The following is a 22551-nucleotide window of genomic DNA, read 5'->3' as shown; positions in this document are numbered from 1 at the left end:
ATCATGAGAGAATCAGCAAAGTAGTTAGAGAAGTGAGAGCTTAACCAGGAGGGTGAGAAGTCAGGAGCAGAGAGAGCTGCAATGAAGATATCACGAGAGAGAAACAAGAGTGCAGTGGGGTCAGAAGTAAGGGATGAGAGTCAGTGAGCACAGGGTTTCTTTCTGGGACATTTTGCAGGAAGGTGAGGGAGAGCTAGATTAAAAGGGTAAAAGAAATCCTACCATTTTATTTTTAATTATATCCTGTTCATTATGAATCTAAAATTGTGTTGTTACTGTTGATTTTACAAAGACTTTTCTCTCATTTTCTTGCATTCTTGAACATCAAATACAAATTACGTTTTGTAGTTATCCTTTGCATAATTTCAAAGAACCAGAATCACCATTTAAAACTGAGTCTTGGACTTCCCTGGTGGCTCAGTGCTTAAGAATCTGCCTGCCACTGCAGGGGACACGGGTTTGAGCCCTCGTCCGGGAGGATCCCACATGCTGAGGAGCAACTAAGCCCCTGCGTCACAACTACTGAGCCTGTGCTCTAGAGCCCATGAGCCACAACTACTGAGCGCGCGTGCCTCAACTACTTGAAGCCTGCGTGCCTAGAATCCGTGCTCTCTCATTGTGGAGAAGCCACGGCAATGAAAAGCCCACGCACTGCAGCGAAGAGTGGCTCCCTCTCGTCTCAAACTAGAGAAAGCCCGTGCGCAGCAACGAAGACCCAACGCAGCCAAAAATTAAAACAAAAAACTGAGTCTTTTTTGTTTTCCTATGAAATACCTTGCATATTTTATATAAGGAGTCTTGTCCATCTCCTCCTGTGTCCTTAAAGTAGTCATGTGCTGGGAATGTCCGGTTAATATCACGAGTGATAGCACTGTCCTGGGGAGACTCCTGTGGAAACATTAGGAAAGAGAAGGTTTAGTAGTCAATTATGTCCGTACTTGTTTGGGCTTATACAACAAGGTCTTCTCATTTACACGCTTTAAAAATGCTGCAGGGACATACATACACATATGCATGCCCAGAGTTATTGTGTCTTCAGGGAAGCCAAAGCAAAAGCAAATATTAAGGGGAAAAAAAGATGAAAGAAAATCAACCCATTTCACTCTATACACCTCATGTCTATTCCACCCCTGTTGCAAGGAAGTGCAGCTGGTAACCTTTCTACTGTAAGAGGGAAAATGTGATTCAAAATGGATTGCCCCCAGGAAAACACTCAACCTAACTTCAAAAGAAGGAGGCAAAGTGCTCCCGTTAGAAAAAACTGGGTAGAAAAATTGCTGCTTTAATTGATCCTTTGGCACAAAACTCATGTGCCAGGTTCTCAAAGGGAAAAGAGAAATCCCTTGATTGGGGTTTATCCTAGGGACAAATGGCATAAAAATTCACATAGTGGTCTACTCAATAGGAAACTAGACTATTAAATGCCAAAGGATTCAAACAGGCTATGGGAAAATATTCCTTGCTTTTACCAATGGAGAAAAACTGTTTCCTCTTCTACAATGAGTAACTAAAACTGAACAAATGTCAATAATGTCATAAAATATGTCAAGCATCCAGCTATTTCTAATAGCTTCCCCTTGTTAAATTTTATTTGCTCACATGGTAAATAACTAGAACACAAAAACATGACCTTCTGTTTTAACAATGCATTGTCTTCATAGCTAAGACAACAGACTTGATTCTCCTTGGTGAGACTACATCATATTCAGCACACCAACGAAGAGCCTGATACTCCTGTTTCAAGTGAAAAATGAGTGATGTTCTTTCTTGTCGGGTAATTTCTCTAGCCTTTCAGGTAATCAGGTTCCCAGGGCCATAAATATTTTACAGTTGTGGGATCTGAACTAACTTTACATTAAAAAAGATTTTTCTTACTGAATACATTTGACATGTAACATTGTGTAAATTTAAAGTGTACAGCATGTTACTTTTGATACATTTATACTATATTGTAATACTATTGCTATAGCAATATCACATTACATAATTATAGTACAACATTACTGTCTATATTTATAATACTGTGCATTAGATCTCTGGCTTATTTACTCCTCATTACAAGTTTGTACCCTTAAACACTAGTCATACCACCTCAAACTCCATCTCTGGTGAACCATCTTTAAAGCCTATCCTCTTTCTTAACCTGTAAACTATTTAAACCTTCAAAGACATTGCCAAACTGCTTTCCAAAGAGATTTATCGGCAGACTACTAGTTTTTAAATGCATCATTAACAGCACTTAAGGCAGCTCAGAACTGTGGTGATCCCTGACAGGACAAAATCCAAGGTGAGACCTAAGACTACAACAGCTATTTGTCTGGTGGCAGCTTCCAGGCTGTAGCACATGGAGAAGGAACTGAAACAGAGCTGGGGATGGGGAGTGCCCCCCTGAGCTGAGAAAAAAGAGGGCAGAATTCAGGGAGGGCAAGGTAGCTAGAATTTATAGCTCAGAGTACTGGAGAGGCAAAGCTGAACAGAAAGAGAGCTGCAGAGCTACGTAGAGGGGTCCCTATGAGTCACAGAATCAGAAAACAAAAAATGATAAACTGGATTTCATCAAATTAAATTTTTTTAATATTCAAAAACCACTGTTAAAAACATGAAAATGTAAGCCATGACCATGAATTTATAGGATAAATTACCTATAAAATCTATCTGATAATGGAGTTGAACCCAGATATATAACTCTCAAAATAAGACAAACAACTGATTTTAAAAGGGGGGAAATGGTGGTAAAATACTGAATAGATGCTTCATAAAATAAGACATATAGATGGCAAATAAGCACATAAAAAATTTCAACATCATTAGTTATCAGTGAAATATAAATTAAAACCACAGTGAGATTCCTCTACAAGCCCATTATATGTTAAAATTAAAAGGACCCAATATACCAAGGACTGGCAAAGGGTGAGAAAAAACTGGAACTCTCATACATTGCTGGTGGGAATGCAAAATGGTACAAATACTTTAGAAACAGTTTGGAAGTTTCTTATATATAAAGTTAGACGTACACTTACCATACAATTCAGCGATTCCACTCCTATCTATTTATCCAAGAGAAATTAAAATACAAATATATGCAAATACTTGAACTCAAATGTCCATATCAGCTTCATTCCTAATAGCCCATACTGGAAACAATGCAAATGTGCTCCAACGGGTAAATGGATAAATAAACTGTGGTATATAGTGACTGTGCATATAGTGATGGAATACTACTCAGCAATAAAAAGGGAAAAAACCTACTGATACACGCCATAAGCTATACCTCAAAAGCATTAGACTATGTGAAAGAAGACAGACACAAGAGACTGTTTTCTATAATTCCATGTACATAAAATTCTAGAAAAGCAAAATCGTAAGTTATATAAAGCAGATCAGTGTTTGGACGAGGCTGGGGCTAAAGGGAGAAGACTGATTTTTAAGAGGTATTAGAGAAATTTTTGAAGTGATGGAATTATTATCCATCATATCTGTGGTGGTAATTAAAACATATTGAGTTGTTCACTTAAAACTGGTGAATTTTACTGTACATAAATTACATCTAAATAAAGGTGATTTTAAAATGGAAAAACAAACAAAAGGGGATACTCATACAATTGAAAAAGAGACCCAGGATGATGCAGGTCCTTTAGATTAAGAATTCCCAGTATTAATTTAGCTATATGTACCTAAAAGATGGGAACGATGTCAATTCATCTTTACCTTAAGTCCTTAGAACCAGGGGCAGAGCTTAGAGTCAGACATATCTGGGTTTGAAAGCTGGCTCATCTCTTTCTTGGCTAAAAAACTTAAGGTGAGCTTCTTATCTTCTCTGGCTAATAGCATCTACCTTATAAAGTTGTAGTGAGGGTTACATCAAATGTGTCTATAAATTATAAACATGTAAAGAGATTCCAGTATTGTCTGACATGTACATAAAACACTTGATAAAAGTGAAACTGAGCAAAGTCTCCAGCATGGCTGACAGCTGGGGCTGTTCTCTGAACACACACACTCACACACAAGCACACACACGCACATGTGCGTGCGCATACACACACACACACACTGATATACAGAATACTCAACCATATGGTTCCTAGAATATGTATTATTTTTATTTTTGTATATCTTATCTTCCTATAAAGCTATTCATGTAGGGGCAGAAACTGTACTTTAGTTTTGTAACTTCCACAGAGCCTAGCACAATGCATGACACATACTCAGTGCTTGATAAATATATCGAATAAAAGTCCAAAAGCTTCCTTAAGATTGAGTGATGGCAATGCTCATGTGGTCAACAGCTCTCCCTAAACTAGAATCTCTAATGCTAATGTTTATTAATTCAAGACTCATGTGAAAGAGGCACTAAACTAAATCAGAAAAGAACCTTATTAATAATTTAAAAGACATTCCAACTAAATACCTGAAAAAACCAAGACTGCTATAATGATTGACTCATTAGTGACTTCCAAATTGTGTCATATGCAGGCAAGAGAAAATAACTGTCATGAGAAATAGAACAAAGACTTTGGGTCTAGCTCTAAATGCAAAATAAATCAAATCATCCTGCAATTATCAAGAGAAATGACAAGGAAAAGGAGTCTGTATCAAAAATATATGCTATATTATTGTGGGTTTAACAATTTTTATTCAGCCTAGGATATGTGAATTCTCTTGAACTCAGTTTTTAAAATTTATTTTTGGCCACGCCACACAACTTGCGGGATCTTAGTTCCCCAACCAGGGATCGAACCTGGGCCCTGCAGTGAAAGCGCCGAGTCCGCCTAACCTCTGGACTACCAGGGAATTCTCTTGAACTCAGTTTTAATTTTAACCAACACACAGAATGTAAAATAGCAACACAAAGAGAAAACCACAGGCATACTGGGAATTAAGAAATCTTTATTTGAAATAAATCTGTTTCATGAACAGCTCAAACAACAACAGACCATAAACAGTCCCAGCTTCAACTGTGAAACTGCAGCATGACAAAAACTTATTGCACCCCTAGAATCATTAAGAGGAAAAATAATAAACTGAACTTAACTAAAATTAAAAATTTTCTGCTTATAAAATATGCCATTAAGAAAAGAAATAGGCAAGCGGTACATATATCTCAAAAGGAACTGTATCCAGAATATATACAGAACTTCAAGAAAGAGACAATTACTAAAATGGACAAAAATTTCAGCACTTTATAAAAGAAAATATACAAATGGCAAATAAGCAAATGAAAAGGTAGTTACCAGGACAATGCCAATTAAAACCACAATGAGCTAGCCGGCCAAAGTGTCTACCAAGGAGAATGATTTCTTGTGCAATGATAGGAGGGCTACCACCTGGAACACTCTGCAGAGAGTAATTCAATCAATGGAGATTTGGAAAATCAGAATGATAATTTCAAAGCACTGAAGGAAGATGACCCAAAGCAGCATTAAGTAGTTTCTCAAAAGTTCTGGAACTTGAAAACAAAAAGGAGAAAGGGGACTTAAAGCACTAAAACAATGATTAAAATAAATTTCACATTGACAAAACTTTCCAGAAAAGATGAATGGACATTTTATTGATCTATATTTGGAGTTCAGCCACAAGAAATTATTCTGAAAAAGCTGTTAATTCTGTTCTTGAATTATATATCCACTGGAATATTTCCAAAAGAGAATTCAGATTTTTTAAATGTCAGATGAATTCACTCTAAGAATTTTATGAAACAACAATTAAAGTTCTGAAACATGCTAAGAATGATAGATTCTGGCTCAGGACAAGCATGAAGGTTAGAAAATTATATGAAGAATTGAGAGGAATATGGAAAGCTTCAAAATATTTTATGCTAGTTTTATCAGTCATATTAGACTGATGATAAAGATAACTTGAAAAAGGATATACAATTATGAGATATATGACTTGGACATTCAAATGCACATAGAATCGGAATATAACAAAAAACTGAAAAAACTCTGTAACTGGTTAGTTCTCATCCATCTGCCATCCCTCAACCATTTGATCATGGGAGTCATCAGATAAGTAAGGGGGAAAATGCCCTTGAGATTAGGTGATTTTGAAAATTCACATGCTGAATTTTTGAAGCCTTCAAGAATGATAATAAATTGAGGAGTTCCATGTGAACCACTTGCTTAAAATATTTGGTCTTAGGAAATATGCTGAAGAACTTGGGAATAAATCCATTTGACTTGCCAGAGGCCAAGCTGTACAAAAATGATCCAAAAATTCTAACAATGATGAATTCATAAGTTACTATCAGAATAATGACATCGTTAAATTTGAAAAGATTCTGAAAACAAATCACAGTAACGTTATGGATGATTCCTTCCTAAGAGAACACAGCAAAGAGCTTTTGTAAAATATCGAAACCCAAGTGCTTATAAAATTAAGATTTATACCACAATACATAGTCCTTTTATTTCTAAGGAGTTAAACATAAATGTAGCTGACGTAGGGAACTTGCTAGCACAAGGCATATTGGATGACACTATTCATGGCCAAATTGATTAAGTCAACCAAATACATCCTTTCACCAGACTATAATTAGTAAAATGGCTTAACAGAGAACAAGCTTTTACAAATGCACTTGAGGCAATCATGCAGAGACATAAACCTTAAAAGAACAGGGAATGGCAAAACTACTGTAAGGTGATAGTTCCTGAAAACTACTGAAGTAATGGCAGAAGTAGTTCTTTTTTATCAACTGGCTTTATGTTTTGGTTGTTTCATTTATCATAAGAAAAATAGCTTTAATCTCCAGAAAAAAACAAAACTGCCATATGATCATGCAGTATTAACATTTTCCAAACTTTTTCTGTTAAGAGCCAGATGGCAAATATTTACTCAACTCTCCCTTTGTAGAGAAAAAGTAGCCACAGACAATATGTAAATAAACAAGCATTTCTGCATTCTAATAAAACTTTATTTTCAAAACAAGAAGCATGCTGGATTTGCCTCAGTTTGCCAAGCCCTTCCCTAAATATACAACACAATAATTTGTCACCAGCAACATGACCAGAGAGAAGATTTTTGTAATGATTTTAAATATACTGACATGTTACTACTGATTAACTTTTTTTTTTTAATTTATTTTATTTTATTTTTGGCTGCGTTGGGTCCCTGCTGCCGAGCGCGGCCCTTCTCCGGCTGCAGCGAGCGGGGGCCACTCCTTGCCACGGTGCACGGGCCTCTTACTGCGGCGGCCTACCCCGCTGCGGAGCACGGGCTCTAGGTGCGCAGACTTCAGTAGTTGTGGCTCACGGGCTCTAGAGCGCAGGCTCAGTAGTTGTGGCACACAGGCCCAGTCGCTCCATGGCATGTGGGATCCTCCCGGACCAGGGCCCGAACCCATGTCCCCCACATTGGCAGGCGGACTCCCAACCACTGCGCCACCAGGGAAGCCCCTGATTAACTTTTTATGTTTTACTTGCAGAAATTCTGTCACAAACAAGCTGCAACAACTTGAAATGTATTTACCTTTGAACACTTTTTTTCATGTAATAATGAATCTTAAAAATGTTTGCTGCATTTTACAAAAGTCAATTCTCCAAAGTCTGTATATTTCTGTATCTGCAATGTAGTAAAGATTTAAATGAAACCCTGTAATTATAGTGCCATACTGTCCCTTATATTTCAAGCAGCAATACAAACAGTATACACAATTCAGAAACTCTAAACATACACACTGAAACATATTAGACTGGCTAAAATAAAAAGACAAAACGGAATGTTGGTGAGGATATGAAACAACTGGAACTCTTAACTGTTGCTAATGGAGATATAAAATGATACATCCACTTTAGTGAATTACATGGCTGTTTTCTGTAAAGTTAAATAGGCATTTACAGAGACCCAGCAATTTCACTCTTAAGTATCACACAGGAGAAAGAAAAACATGTGTCCAAAAGAAAACCAAAAATGTACAAAAATGTTCATACTAACCTTATTTGTAATGGCCAAAAACTAGAAACCCCAAATGTCCATTAATAAAAAAAGATAAACAAATTACCATCTATATAATGGAATACATACATACATTGTTGGAAATAATTTCATTAAATACCATACTCTAAAATAATAGCACTTTAAAAATTTATTCACTAAACAAATACTAAGAATTAACACCTCACACTAAAATCCAAATCTTTTTTATTTCCCCTTCCCATACTGCCGTCAAATGGGACTAGTCACTGTTCCCCAAACATAACCCCAAATTAATGATATACCTACTGCGTCTTAAAAGGAAAAATCTAACCTTTTATCTTCTTAGCATAATAACAAACCCTTTTTGTTTTCTTATTTTAATAAAACATTTTTGCTTCCTTACAATAAGAATACTGGGGAAAATGAGAAAAAAAGGTAATTTCACTGTAGCTAATGTTTGATAAGCATATATCTAACTTTCTATATAATTATTTTTATAAAATGAGCTTACATTGTTTTGAAAATTAATTTTTACTAACTGTAAAATGTTGTGAGCCTTTTTTCCTGTTATCTGACAGTTATCCTACCCTAGCATTTTTAATGCACAGTAACCTGTCACATGGCTATACCATAATTTACTAGGCCAAATCTCTGACATTGGAAGATTCAGGTTGTTCTACTCCTTTTGCTATAAACAAGGCTGTAAAGTAGAGCCATGATTCTTGAGGGGGAAGAGATTATTTCCACAATCACTCCTTTCCCCCAAAGATCCAGCGTTAACTCTTGTGTTTGGATTTTGACTTAACAATGCCAATTTGTCCTCCAGAAAAGTTGTACCAATTTATATACCACACTGGTAGCACCCTCACAGCAGCTGCCCTGCTGTTTTGGAATAGTCACTTATGTACTTGTCTTGGCCTCCTTCTAGTCTGTATATAACTAAGAATTGTACTTAAAGTTGCAAAGAACTACACATAAAGTTTACTGACTCCATCCCATTCTAATTCCAATGCATTGTTTGCTGAACCCACATGCTGACAGATGTAAAAAAAAAGGCACTATCAGGCATATATTTCCTTGTCCTGTCAGTTGCGATGGCCTAGAAGCAGTAACACCCAGTAGCAATGAGCACACCCAGTGACAGGATCTTGGTTTCTAATACCATTTACTAATAAAGGAACCAGGCTCCTTATGGAAATGGCTGATTCTAGTGCTGGGGCAGGAAATATACAAGATGATCCTGGAACATCTAGAAGTGCCACAGAGTAAGGAAGAACTTCCCCCCTTATTCACACCACAAAGAAAACAAACCCACAACGATGGGAACATGTCAAAGGGAAACATGAGCCAGAGTTCCCAGTAGCCAAAGCTGGAACAATGTAAGCAACAAAATTAATGAAGTATTACTGGATTATAATCTAAAGTATAAAATAAATATCCATGAATCTATAATTATATAAATAAACAACCAAATAAGTAAATAAATGGGGGGAAAAGAGACAAATCTCCCATGAAGAAGAATTCCAAATAATTTATGAAAACACCCTGCCCTGGGACTTCCCTGCCGGTCCAGTGGTTAAGACTCTGTGCCTCTACCACAGGGGGGCACAGGTTCGACCCTTGGTCGGGGAACTAAGATAATGCATGCCGTGCGGCGCAGCCGGAAAAAAAAACACACAAAAAAACCACCCTGTCCTCATGGAGGAAGCCCACTCCTGTGTGGGCTGTGCACAGTGTCTTCCTTCTGGAGAGTACAGTATGGTAAGGGGGAAAAAAAGAGTAACAACAAAGGAGAAATCTAACAAACATGACCTTAGCCAGATGATCAATGTCCACATTAATAGTGACTAGTCATGTTGATAGTACATACCCTCGTTATGCGGTAATGAAAATGGGACTTTACCTATGTGTTCTTTTTCCCCTAAACTCATAACCTTATGAGAAAAACATGAGACAAATTCCAAATGAGGGACATTCTATAAAATACCTGACCAGTATTCCTTAAAGCTGCCAAAGTCATCAAAAACAAGGAAAGTCTAAGAAACTCAAACACAGTCAAGAGGAGCCTAAGGAGACAGAAGGACTAAATATAATGAAGTATCCTGGATGGGATCTGGAAGAGAAAAAGGACATTAAGAATAAACAAAGGGGGGCCTCCCTGGTGGCGCAGTGGTTGAGAATCTGCCTGCCAATGTAGGGGACACGGGTTCGAGCCCTGGTCTGGGAAGATCCCACATGCCGCGGAGCAACTAGGCCCGTGAGCCACAATTACTAAGCCTGCGCGTCTGGAGCCTGTGCTCCGCAACAAGAGAGGCCGCGATAGTGAGAGGCCCACACACCGTGATGAAGAGTGGCCCCCGCTTGCCGCAACTGGAGAAAGCCCGCACACAGAAACGAAGACCCAACACAGCCATAAATAAATAAATAAATAAAAATTAAAAAAAAAAAAAGCAAGAGTCTTTAAAGATTATCTTTAAAAAAAAAAAAGAATAAACAAAGGAAATCTAAATAAAACATGGACTTCAGTTGATAGTAATATATCAGTATTGGTTCACTAATTGAAACAAACATATCATACTAAGATTTGCACTTATTAGGCACTCAAAATGTTGGACTAAATTTGTGGAAAAAAACTGGTGAAATGAATGCTGTGGGTACAAGCTCAATAGTAATAAAAAGGAGGCTCTGTTGATGTAATTGATTTCTAGATGATTTCTTTCTTGTCCCCAATTCTTATGCTCTTTTTAGTGTATATAAGAAAGCAATAGTGACGTTTTGTTACTTTCTTAAATTGTAAGGCTTGTCTAAAATAATTTGTGCAGAGAAAAATCTAAGGAAATAACATTTGTGCTGTTTTCTTCTCCCATCTTGGTTTTGAAAGTCGTCCATTAGGTCAAATCACAGTGGTACCACATTCTGTAATTTTTCTGGATGACTATTTTTATACCTTACTGTGAGAATTGGCTCTCTGAGTAACTTCTCAGGATTAACAAGGTACTGGGAACTGACGGAAACCCTCTGAATACACACCCTTTGTAAACTCAAGTTGAAAAATAGAAAGCTAAGAATGGCAGGAAGAAAAAGAAAGTACCCAAACAAAGAAAATGCAGTGGAAGGCTGCCATGAGAAATAACCAGCATAGAGAAGATTATTTCCAAAGTAGCTTGTTGCCTAAAGAAAAAGATCTTCTTAAGACTATCCAAAATGTTATAAATGCTTTGTTAAAAGCCATCATGTAATACTTACGAAAACAAATACCACCAAAATTCCACTCAAATCCATCATGCTATATCCTCTCTTTACAATATGTTTCACAGAAATAAAATAATTTTTTGGTTACATTTCGCTCTTTAAAGTCAGCTACAGATTGTCAGAAGTGATTTTAAAGACTTAGTTTTTTAAATTCCCTAGGATAAAAACTCAAAAGAAGGAAAATGAAATTGAAGGAGTACTATACTTAAAAATTAATAAATGAGGACTAAAAACCTTCTGGAGGTAAAATCATTTTTCTTAATTAAACGTAACTCCTGTCATTTGTAATTTAATTTCATGTGTTTTGGAAGTAGCAGAATTGCTTAAGTGAAAAGGTGAAGAATAAGACTTCTCAGCCTATGAAAACAGATGTTCTTGTGTTTGGGCAAGATCAAGATGGGCCTACAAAAACCTGCAAAATCTGGAAATTTCATTTCAATGGGTCACGTTAAATCTAATAGCATTTCTATTAACACCATTTTAACAGAGTCAAAAAAGGTGATTAAGAAAAACAGTAACAATTATTTTGTCGCTTAAAAAATAGCTCTGTCTTTTAAAATCAAATACTGTAGCCATCTTAAGGAATGCCTCACAGGAATTCTGACAAAATAAAAAGAAGGTATGAATGGTATTCTTAGCCTGAGATTTAATAAACAGATTTAAGGTTTACCATAAATTCTCTGACACTGACTGCAAAGTTTTGTGTGTATTTTTCTAAGAAGAACATTCTTAGATTTTAACAGATTCACTAGAATGTGAAGCTTCATGAGGGCAGAGATTTCTGTTTTGTTCACATGCATCTCCAGCACCTAGAAGAGTACCTGACAAATGGTAGGAACTCAAATATTTTCTGAGTAAATGAATTCTCAGGGGATATATGATACATATAAGGTTCAGAGCCACTTACTTCCTATTGACAAACTCACTTTCACAGACTTAAAAATAATTATTTAAGCCACAATAACTAGAGCTAACAAGGATCTGCAGTCATTGTTCTAAGCACCTTATATACGGATATATCATATAGCTCTACCTGTGTTAACAACCCCCTGAGGTGGGCTCTATTATGTCCCCCATTTGGCAAATGAGGAAAGAAGTTAAATCACCTGGCAAGCAAAGTGAGGAGCTGGGACTGGAACCCAACTGGTTCAGCTTTCTAGTTCACGTTCTTAACCCAAATAAACATACTATAAAAGTGAAGAAATTCTCTTATCAGTAGTGAATGGCATTTATAATTCCTAATATATGAAAAAATGCTTTTGTCTTCTAGACTCTTATAACTAAAATCAACATGATACAGACTTTGAAAATGTCCTTCCTCCTTTTACTCATGTGAAGGCTATTCAGTGTTTATGAAAAAGCAGAAATCGCTAAAGCTCTAACTACACAGAGAAATATATGACGCTCTTAAACATAAAAACAAAGCGAAAAAAGTCTCAACATGTGGCCCTTTTGTAAATTATTCAAAGAAAAGGCATTTTCCCTAAATGCTAGGTGGCCTCCAATATGTATCTTAATCATTTCAGGTTTTTAAAAAAAATATGTAATATTTTAAATTATTATGGTTTTATTCTTTGATTAGGGTTGACCACTTGATAGATGTATTGTTAGACCACAATATTCTGGCCTCTCAAAGAACCGCCTTCATGAAACTGTGCTACTGGCATGTTTTGAGACACTATTTAAAAAAAATTGCCATAGAAATCTTGTATCTCATGGTGGTGAGGACACCTCCTACCACATTACTCAGTGTCCTTATCAGAAATTCTGTTTCTTCTAAAGAAATATGGCTATTTTTTCCCCCATGGACAATGATTAAATGTCCATTTTTGTTTTGGCCTCCAGAACCCTCAGAACCAAATTTGCAGCCCAATCTTAAACTATACAGGAGGTCATGGCCTGTATATCTGTGTATTATCTTCCTGTTCTATCTCTGTTTTCCAAATCTCTTTCTTATTTACATTTTCCTACTTTTCTGAATTGTAAATATTCTAATAAGGTACCTCAATACCTTAGTAATGAGGTACAGTGTATTTGTATAAAACAAATTAAAGCCCCTCAATAGCATTTCATAGTTCAATCAACAAGAATTCTAGAAATAAGTATCTGATTGATGGGCTCATTTAACACTGACAGTGCAAAAACATTTTTACCTTAAATTCAGATTTCAAGAACATAAAAATGTATATTCATGCAAACATAATTTTACTTGTCCCTATGTAACTAGCACCACTGATCTTCAAATCAGTTTTCTTTCAACTTACAGTGCTGTTATTCCATACCAATGCAATAGCAGGAATTTTAGTATAAACTGGATTTGTGGGTAGATATTACTTTGTATATTTATCCTGGTGATTTGCTCTTAGAGGCAAAAATCGTAATTCTAGTAAAACTGCCATTGAATAACATTTAATAAAAGACTTTAAAAGCTCGACCAATGGGAGACAAGAAATTAATCTTTAACATATTTAAATAAGTGAAATACTGTATTCAGTAATTACTACTGTATTCAGTAATTAATGTTTTAAAATTTCCATTCCAAACGCATCAAACACAGAACAAACTGTAACTAAATTTCCATAAACATGGAAGTAACTGAAGGCACTGCAGAATCTGGCTACAACTATGTGAAGACTGGAGCTGGACTTTTGACAAAGAATAGAGAAGACGGATTTTAGGTGCTCTACCGAGGTCACACAATGTAATAGAACACAATGTGATAGTTAGAACACTGACTCTAGGGTCAGGCAGTTCTGTCTCTGAAAACTGCCTCTCCTACTTCTAACTGTATGACCTTGGATAAGTCACTTAACTGGTCTGAGGCTTAATATCCCTATCTGTAAAATCTATGCAATGGTCACTGCCTTGCAGAGTTTATGAGAAGCAAATTAAATACTGCATGGAAGGCAGGTAGCATAAGGCCTTGCCATCAGTGATAGCTCTTTCCCATCAGACTTGAGATTTATGATGCTGGCATATTTCCAATCTTGGGAGAGAAGCCAAAGGGCAAAATGTGTACTTGGCAGATTTTCCCATATGTGAAACTTAGTGAACTACTGTGAGGGATCTGCAATTTTAGATAGTATCCAATTCAGAAATCCATTGTATCAATTTATTTTAACCAAATAAAACTATAAAGAAGATAAATCAGGTAGCAGAAAAGCTGACACAAAATATAAATGGTGCAATGACTGTTTTTTAAAACCTATGAACTGTGCTAACCAAAACATTCTAGGAGCTCAGAATGAAATACCTTTGCTGATTATCTTTAAAAAAAAATCATTTCTCAGAGGCAAAAATCCATTTGGGTTTCTCTATTATCACTGACTCATTCAGTAAAGACCTCTGCTATTTCAAGACAATCAATTAACTATACCAACACCCAATGCTACTAATCCTTCTTTACTCTTTTTTCCCTTCCAGTAAGAAAACAACTTGCCCCAAACATGCACAACAAAAAGGCAACTATATTCCATAATCAATGAACTGCCAAAGAATCTTTTATTGCAGAAAGCAGACTCCAAAAGCAGCCTCCAGAAATGTTTGCCAAATAAGCGCCGCTAACTTTAAAACATTTAGCATGGTTATCAGCTGAACAGTTATATACTTGTTATGTTGAGTCTATATACACAATGTAATAGAAAATTAAATGGCTTCTTCAGAAAACATAGCTTTTTAATAAAATAAGGTACAGCTATCACATTGTTTCAATCCAAATATGGCATTATAGTGCCATTCTAAAAATAAATCGAAGTCCCATGTGATATGCAGCCTTTTAGCTATGTTCATTTCCTTTTAGGGCTCAAGTTTCCCACAGGAAAATTATTCAATGTTTGGCAAAACTGTCCCAAATCATGTATAGATAAGGCACAACTGCTAACTACACCATCGATCTTTTCCTGCTTTGCTATTGTTGATTCTCATTCACAGTACTCCATCATGGAGAGGTCCAAGAAGCAGGAAATACTCAAGAACTTTTATCTGACCAAAGTGAACACAAAAAGTGTCATTTTGAGTAAAAAGGTGTTGAGGAGGTAATTTATGAGTCATCTAAATTAGAAGACACAAAATTATTACATACAAAGTCATATTCCAAATATGTTTCTGATTACTGTGATGAATTCCAATACTTATTTCAATTGTATTATTTACATTACTGAGCAAAACTGCATATCAAATGCCCTCTTATAAAATCTTCTCAAAATCACTCACTCTCATAATACAACACACACACACACAAAATCAAGACCCATTCTCCAAGCTATATTTTAATATAACCAAATCAATCAAATTATGATTTCTAAGAAAATGTTTATGAATGCTTCATAATGCTTAGAAAATATTCAGTTTTTCTTTAAAAAGCTAGTTTCTTCTGAAAATAACAAGTCTTAAGTCAAATATTTAAGTATGCCTGTTAAGTAGCAAAAATACACAGCAGCTGTAAAATGACTAGTTATACTGAAATGACTTTAAACTCTATAGTTCTCTTTTATATAGTTAACAAAATAATCTATATGAGAAGCTGTGTTTGAATGCTATTAGTCACAAACATCTCCATCAGTGAACTGCTGAACTGCACTGAGAATTCTGTAAGAGGTCTGCATTCATATACATATTCACAGACTATAGGTATATGACCTGCGCTTCAGTGTTTATTTTAATTATATCTATTTATATAGCTTTCAGGCAAAAATGATATATCCTAGAGTCCCAATATATAAGAAAAATCATGTTTAAGATTTTAATTTTCCTACTAAAGAGCTAATCTTAAGAAACAATTATCAAGAAACAATTATTTAAAGATTTAAAAGCTATCTTATTCTATCATTAATGTATAAAGCTATAATTAGTTAGATCTTTCTCTATTAACCTAAAAACTTAACAGCACACAGGTATCATACCAACCAAGGTCTATTAGTATCTATGTAGTGATGGCTTATTACATAGGTAGTAAGAACCATCCTGGAATTAAATTCTTTTTATGTTTTTCTATTTAAAATTCCTGGGTAACAGCAACTTTAAAAGGTACTGGATAAGCAATGATCTTCAATTTTATTTAAGCAAAAACTTCACCCTCCAATCTCACTAGCAGTACAAATAATATAAATACCAATGAAGGCATTCTAGAACCACGCATTTCATGTATTTTTACTTCCCCTTTCTGAGGTGACTGCCACTGATCAAGAAAACTTTCTAACTAATTAAGATTTTTCAAATCTTAAGTTGTTTGGTTGAAAGTGCCAATGGAAAGACTATTTATTTTATTTAATCCACATCAAAATCTGAACACTTGTTTCTTTTTTTCCAAACCTGCTGGAAACGCACATTTTCTAAGCACTTGACCAATCAAGTGATTGAAAGCCTGAACAATCCTTTGGACTTATTTTGGTGTCATGATTGAGTCTAAGGGAGGTCTAAGGCCTGGATTCTAGTCCCAGTTCTGCAACTAATTTACTTTGTCACTACTCTGGGTCTCCCTTTCCCCATTTGAGAAAGGAAGAGTCTAGACTGAACTCTAAGGGATCTTCCAGCTCTGTCACTTTAGGATTTTATATTTATGTTATTCACCTACTCAAAAACCTTAAGTCCATCTACAATTCCTAATTAGAGTCAAATCCCTTAGCCTTTTATTCCAGATCAGGTAGCCCCAATTTATCTTTCTGACCTTACTCCATTACACCTCAAATTGAAACCTCTGGTTCATCCATATTGCCCTATTCACAAGGAAGCTAACAGCACCTGCTAACACGTACTGAATGCTTACTGCAGACCAAGCACTGTGCTAAGAGCTTTACATGCAATAGCTCATTAAGCCTTACAATACTTGTATGAGATGGTACTATTAGTTAAGGCAACAGAAACTAAGAGGGATTACGAACCTTGTCCTAGGTCTCACAGCTAGTAAGTGTCAGGGCTAGGATTCAAAACTAGGTCTGCCTGCCTCTCAAGTACATACTTTTTATCACTACATATTACACGGATAAAGTATATAAATGGCCCATCTTCACTGAGGCGTTCGAAGCTTAAAACACCCTTTGTCACAGTTTTACTTTTTTCCTAATACAACTCATTTTTAAGGTTCAATTAAAGTGATTCCTCTTTACCACTTCAGTCCCAAATTTTCTTTCCATCTCTAATCTATTAAAGCTCTTACTGTAACCCCCAATGACTTGTTCCTTGATAAAGTACATCTAAATATATGTATCTTAATGTCTGAGAATTGTATAGGACTAATCCTCCTGTGGAACATACAATAAAAGCAGGACAAAATACATAAAACATCAGTAACATGATGGAGTAAACCATCAAGGCAGAACTTTAGGTTTATGATCCCTGAGAGAAAGAGGCTCACCAAGCCCCTCCACATTCACCCAGGGCCTTTCCTCGGAGGGTATTTACAGCAGGCACTGGAAGTTACTGGGAGATTCTGATTCTGTGTGACAAGGAAATAATAGCAGCAATCTTCTACTGAGCTTATGATGCCACCATGCACAATTCTATATACTTAAGATGTGACAGCATCACATTTTCACAATAATCGTAACAAGGGGATAAAATCCCATTTTACAGAGTAGAAAACCAAGGGCCAGAGATTCCAAAATCCATGCTCTCTTCACTATCTTCTTTTTTTATCTCAGAAAAACAGTGATCTAAGAGTATAAATACAGTAACAATGTAAAGAGTTTTACATTAATGCAACATGCATCTGATCTTGAATTGACTCCTATAATATTAGAGTCATCTTCGCTTAAAGGTAAGTATCCTTCTCAAGTTCTGACAGATTAAATTATCTAATAAACTGTCAGAACTAGGATCTAAAATTTGTTTTATTTCCAGTGCTCGGTAGGCTACACATGTATCTTTAGTACAATGACTGCTAACTATACATGATGTTAACATAATCTAAGTAGGAATGCTTTTAATTCCTACCAATATCATGTCATGAAGGAGAATTTTTTAAAATGAAAAAGGCTTTTAAGTCAGATTCTGCTCCCCAGGGGCCAATGAAGACAGAGACCCTCAAATGGGTTTTTTTTTTTTTTTTTTTTTTTGGTCTAGCTATAAATAAACAGCTTTGGCAGTGAGGGTTTCCCCAGTCTTTCTGGAAGAATTTTCAGAAATATATCATGCTATTTAATGCTGTAACTTTTGCCTTCTCCCCAAAATACTGTCTTACTAATTCAATTCAACAAATGTTTATTGAAAGCTAAGAGACACAATTTAAAGTTTTACTTTGAAAAGACTCTTTCATATTTTATTCAAAGCCAATACAATCTTTTTGTAACACTCCAATAAATCATTAAGTGACTACAATCAAGGCAATTTATCATAAAGACATACTTTTTAATTTGCTAAAGGCTTCTCATGTCATAGATTGTTTGATAATTGTAGGTCACTTTATTAGGGTCTTTTGTCTGTTGGTCCTTTGGGTTCATTTAATCCTGTCCAGCTGAATATTTTATGCCAACCTCATTCAAGGGGTGGGAGGAGATAAGACTATAGAAATCTTACTCTACCCAGAGCTCAGCCCACCTCATATACTGCCTTCTAAGGAAATCTAACACCCATTTCCTTACCTATGACTACCACACAGTAATCTGCATGCCTCTTGTGATCTCAGAATGCCAGATCTTACATTATAGATACTTGTATACTAGTACACACATACTCATCATATACATAGATACATACACACATTTGTTTTCATGTATTCCTTCCCATGATGTCAAAGAAGATGCTTTCTAGTATCTGCTGTCTTCTCTTGTAAAAAACAAAATTAAAAAAATCTAGAAAGATTCAAACATACTTATGAGGCATAGTAGTAGTAGACTAGGAATCAAAAAGGTCTTACAGCCTCAAAACTCAGCTTCCACAATTGTCAAAGAGGGATAACATCCCTTTTGCCTGTCTTCCTAGGAGGATGAAATGAGATGATAAAGAGGAAATTGCTCTGTACAAGGCCATAGGTAATACAGTGTGCTATCACGCCCTCATGTTCTACTTCAGTAATATGTTCTAAACCTACACTTCCTGGTTTCCTTCTATCTCTGTTAAAATTTATCTGCCTTTATCTAAACGTGGTCTATGCTTTCCATAAAAAATAATACACCTACGTAGTTGTAAAGGTCAAACCATACGAAGCGTACAAAGAAAAACAGCAGACGCCTTATACCTCTCACCTATTCCCTGCTGCCCAAAGGCAACAATTTTCATCTTTTTTAGCTGTTTGTGTTTCCTTCCTATTTCTAAACAAAACGCATAAATTGCTACTTTCTGGCTTTTCTTTTTTTTTTTTTTAAAGACTTTCTTGTATGGGAGATGATACTGTAGCTCTATTACAGTCCCAATCCCACCTATCCTCCACACATACTTCCCCCTTCCCCTCATCATGACTCTCAACATAATTTTGCTACAATTTTTGGCTAAATCTATATTTCTCATAACTGAATCACAGAGTATATCATGATTGGATTTCCTTCTTTCATTCTCTATTTTTTCTAAACTTACTAATTGCAAATTTTTTCTTTCCCTCAGTGTTCTATGTATCTATATTTGTAAGACGGGTAAATATTTTGAGATCTCACATATCTCAAAATGGGTTTTATCCTCACATTTGAATGAAAGTTTGACTGGGCATAAAATTCTAGGTTAAAAATCACTTCTGGGACTTCCCTGGTGGCGCAGTGGTTAGGAATCTGCCTGCCAATGCAGGGGACAAGGGTTCGAGCCCTGGTCTGGGAAGATCCCACATGCTGCGGAGCAACTAAGCCCGTGCGCCACAACTACTGAGGCTGTGCTCTAGAGCCTGCGTGCCACAACTACTGAGCCCGTGTGCCACAACTACTGAGCCCACGTGCCACAACTACTGCAGCCCACACGCCTACAGCCCGTGCTCCAAAACAAGAGAAGCCCCTGCTCGCCACAACTAGAGAAAGCCCATGCGCAGCAACAAAGACCCAATGAAGCCAATGATAAATAAATAAATTTTTTATAAAAAGTCACTTCTTAAAAGTTTCAATTTATTCCCAATTATCTTCTTGCTTCATTGTGGTAGAAAGTCCAATGCTATTCAGATCTCTGTACTTAGGATGTTTCTACTATCCCATCCCTACTCCAGACCAAGAAGCTTTTAGGTTTTTCTTTATCTCCAGTGTTCTGAAATTTTATGATTTGCCGTCACAAAGTCTTATTACTTTAAGCTGGTTGGTCCTTTTCATTATGGAAACTCATATCCTTCAGTTCTATAAATTTCTCTTGTGATATCTGAGAATTTCCCCATTCTTTTTCTCTATTCTGTTTCTGAAAATCATGTTATTCAGACATTGGGCCTCCTTGATCGTGCCTCTAATTGTCTTGCTTTTTACCTCCTTTATTGTCTTTTGTTTCACTATCTGGTCTACCTCAATTTTATCTTCCAACATTTCTTTTTTTTTTTTTTTTTTACGATTTATTGATTGATTGATTGATTGCTATGTTGGGTCTTCGTTTCTGTGCTAGGGCTTTCTCTAGTTGTGGCAAGCGGGGGCCACGCTTCATCGCGGTGTGCGGGCCTCTCACTATCGTGGCCTCTGTTGTTGCGGAGCAGAGGCTCCAGACGCGCAGTCTCAGTAGTTGTGGCTCACGGGCCTAGTTGCTCCGCGGCATGTGGGATCTTCCCAGACCAGGGCTCGAACCCATGTCCCCTGCATTAGCAGGCAGATTCTCAACCACTGCGCCACCAGGGAAGCCCCAACTTTTCTAATTTTAAAAAATGTCTGATTATATTTTTAATTTCAAAAGCTTTCTTGTTCTCTTTCTGTTTGTTTTTTTTTTATGGCATCCTTTTTTCCTTAATGGATGTAAAATCGTCTCTGAAAATATTAGTTACAAATACTGGGGTTTTTTTTTTGAAGTTTTCTTCTATGACTTGCTTTTGTTCCCTCTGATTTCTTTTGTTTTGGGCTCTGTGCATTCATAATACATTTTCTCAAATCTATTCATAAGACTTTCTCTGGTTGACTGTTGATATTAAAAGATAAGGAACAAAAAACTAATTGGAAGCTCTATATGCATGGGTGGGATTCGCTGACTGATGGGCATCAACTTAATGTGACTGGGCAGGGACTGTCGGAACTGAGAGCCCTTAGATACTGGCCCCCAGACTAGACTCCTCTTATCTCCTGCTTAGAAGGTTTAAGGCTAAGAGCATTCTGGGAGTGTAGTGGGAAAGGGAGACTGATTATTTAATAAGCAGACTTTCTCTTGATACTCGTGTTTTCAACAAGGTGTCTTAGTCCCATTCTCAGCTATGCCTGGCATCCAGAATGCCTGTGGTTCAACCTCCAAAGAGTAAGTCTCCCATCTTCTGCTGGGATGTTGAAAAACCAGTGGCCTGCTAGGGCCAACTTGGGATGGGGATCAAGGTGGTGTGCAGTGGAGGAGTGGGGGGTGGGGGGGATGAGTGACGGTATCTAAATGTGCCTTCAATAAACTTTCTAACAATTCTTCAGTTTTCAGCTTCATACTACTCTCTGCCTGAGAGGCATATCAGGAATCTAATTCCCACATATTTACTGGGTTTTATGGGCAGATCAGCTTGATTCTTTTTGCCCCTCCCCCAAATTCAGCTTTGTCAATTCTGCTGAGTCAGTTACCACTTGTCCGCTGGGTTTCTATAACCCCAAATTTTGTTAGCTTCATTCATTTGCCATCATCTCTGCTCTTCTCTTTGTCTGTATGTATTATACTTTTGCCATTCTTTATAGTGGAGTTAACAGAAATAAATATGCATACTAAATCTGCTATATTTAGTAGGAAGTCTGTCACATGTTTTCCAAGTATGGGAGTTTGTTGATATATTGACAAAAGTTTCTTAATCTCTCTAAGCCTAAGTTTCCTCACCTGTAAAACAGAGATATAAAAAAATTAAAAACTGCCTGATAGGTTTCTGTGAGAATTATGTGAGGTAAGAATGTAGGCTCTGAAGTCAGAAAGATCTGGGTTTGAATCCCAGATCTTTCACTTATTAACTGTTTGTCTCTGGCAACTCGATCTCAGTCTTCTCATCTTTGTAATGGGGTTAATAATAGTCACTAGCTCATAGAGTGTCAGAAGGATTAAACAGGACAAAGTTTATAAAATTCTTCTGAAACATAACAAGCCTCAGTTAACATTTATATCATTGCCCATAATGCTTTCTACACCTAAAATTACATACACAAGTACATACAAACACCTCATATCAGCCTATTTAAGTCTTATTCAGGACTTGGCTGAGTGAAGGCAAACTCCGACTCCTCTGCAAAAGCAACAAGATATAATAGGAATGGACGATGGATTAGGAAGTAGGAAGTCTGGGTATTATCATAAATGGCTGCGTGGCCACTGGACTGGTTTCCTGTCTAT

General features: G+C 36.4%; 1 protein-coding gene and 1 pseudogene across 9 annotated transcripts in view; one reads left to right on the top strand and one right to left on the bottom strand.

Annotated features, from left to right (window-relative positions):
• RABGAP1 (RAB GTPase activating protein 1) overlaps positions 1–22551 on the bottom strand; it is a 158943-nt gene that overhangs the window by 37012 nt on the left and 99380 nt on the right. For all 9 annotated transcript variants that reach the window (XM_059925567.1, XM_059925565.1, XM_059925570.1 and 6 more), the window contains one exon: positions 775–888. In XM_059925567.1, coding sequence (XP_059781550.1) covers positions 775–888 — 114 coding nt within the window. The remainder of the gene's footprint in view (positions 1–774; positions 889–22551) is intronic.
• Positions 3101–6534, top strand: LOC132367599 (COP9 signalosome complex subunit 2-like; annotated as a pseudogene).

The sequence above is a fragment of the Balaenoptera ricei genome, chromosome 6 (genome assembly GCF_028023285.1).
Source record: "Balaenoptera ricei isolate mBalRic1 chromosome 6, mBalRic1.hap2, whole genome shotgun sequence".
NCBI lineage: Eukaryota > Metazoa > Chordata > Mammalia > Artiodactyla > Balaenopteridae > Balaenoptera > Balaenoptera ricei.
This window is presented reverse-complemented; position numbering and strand designations above follow the sequence as displayed.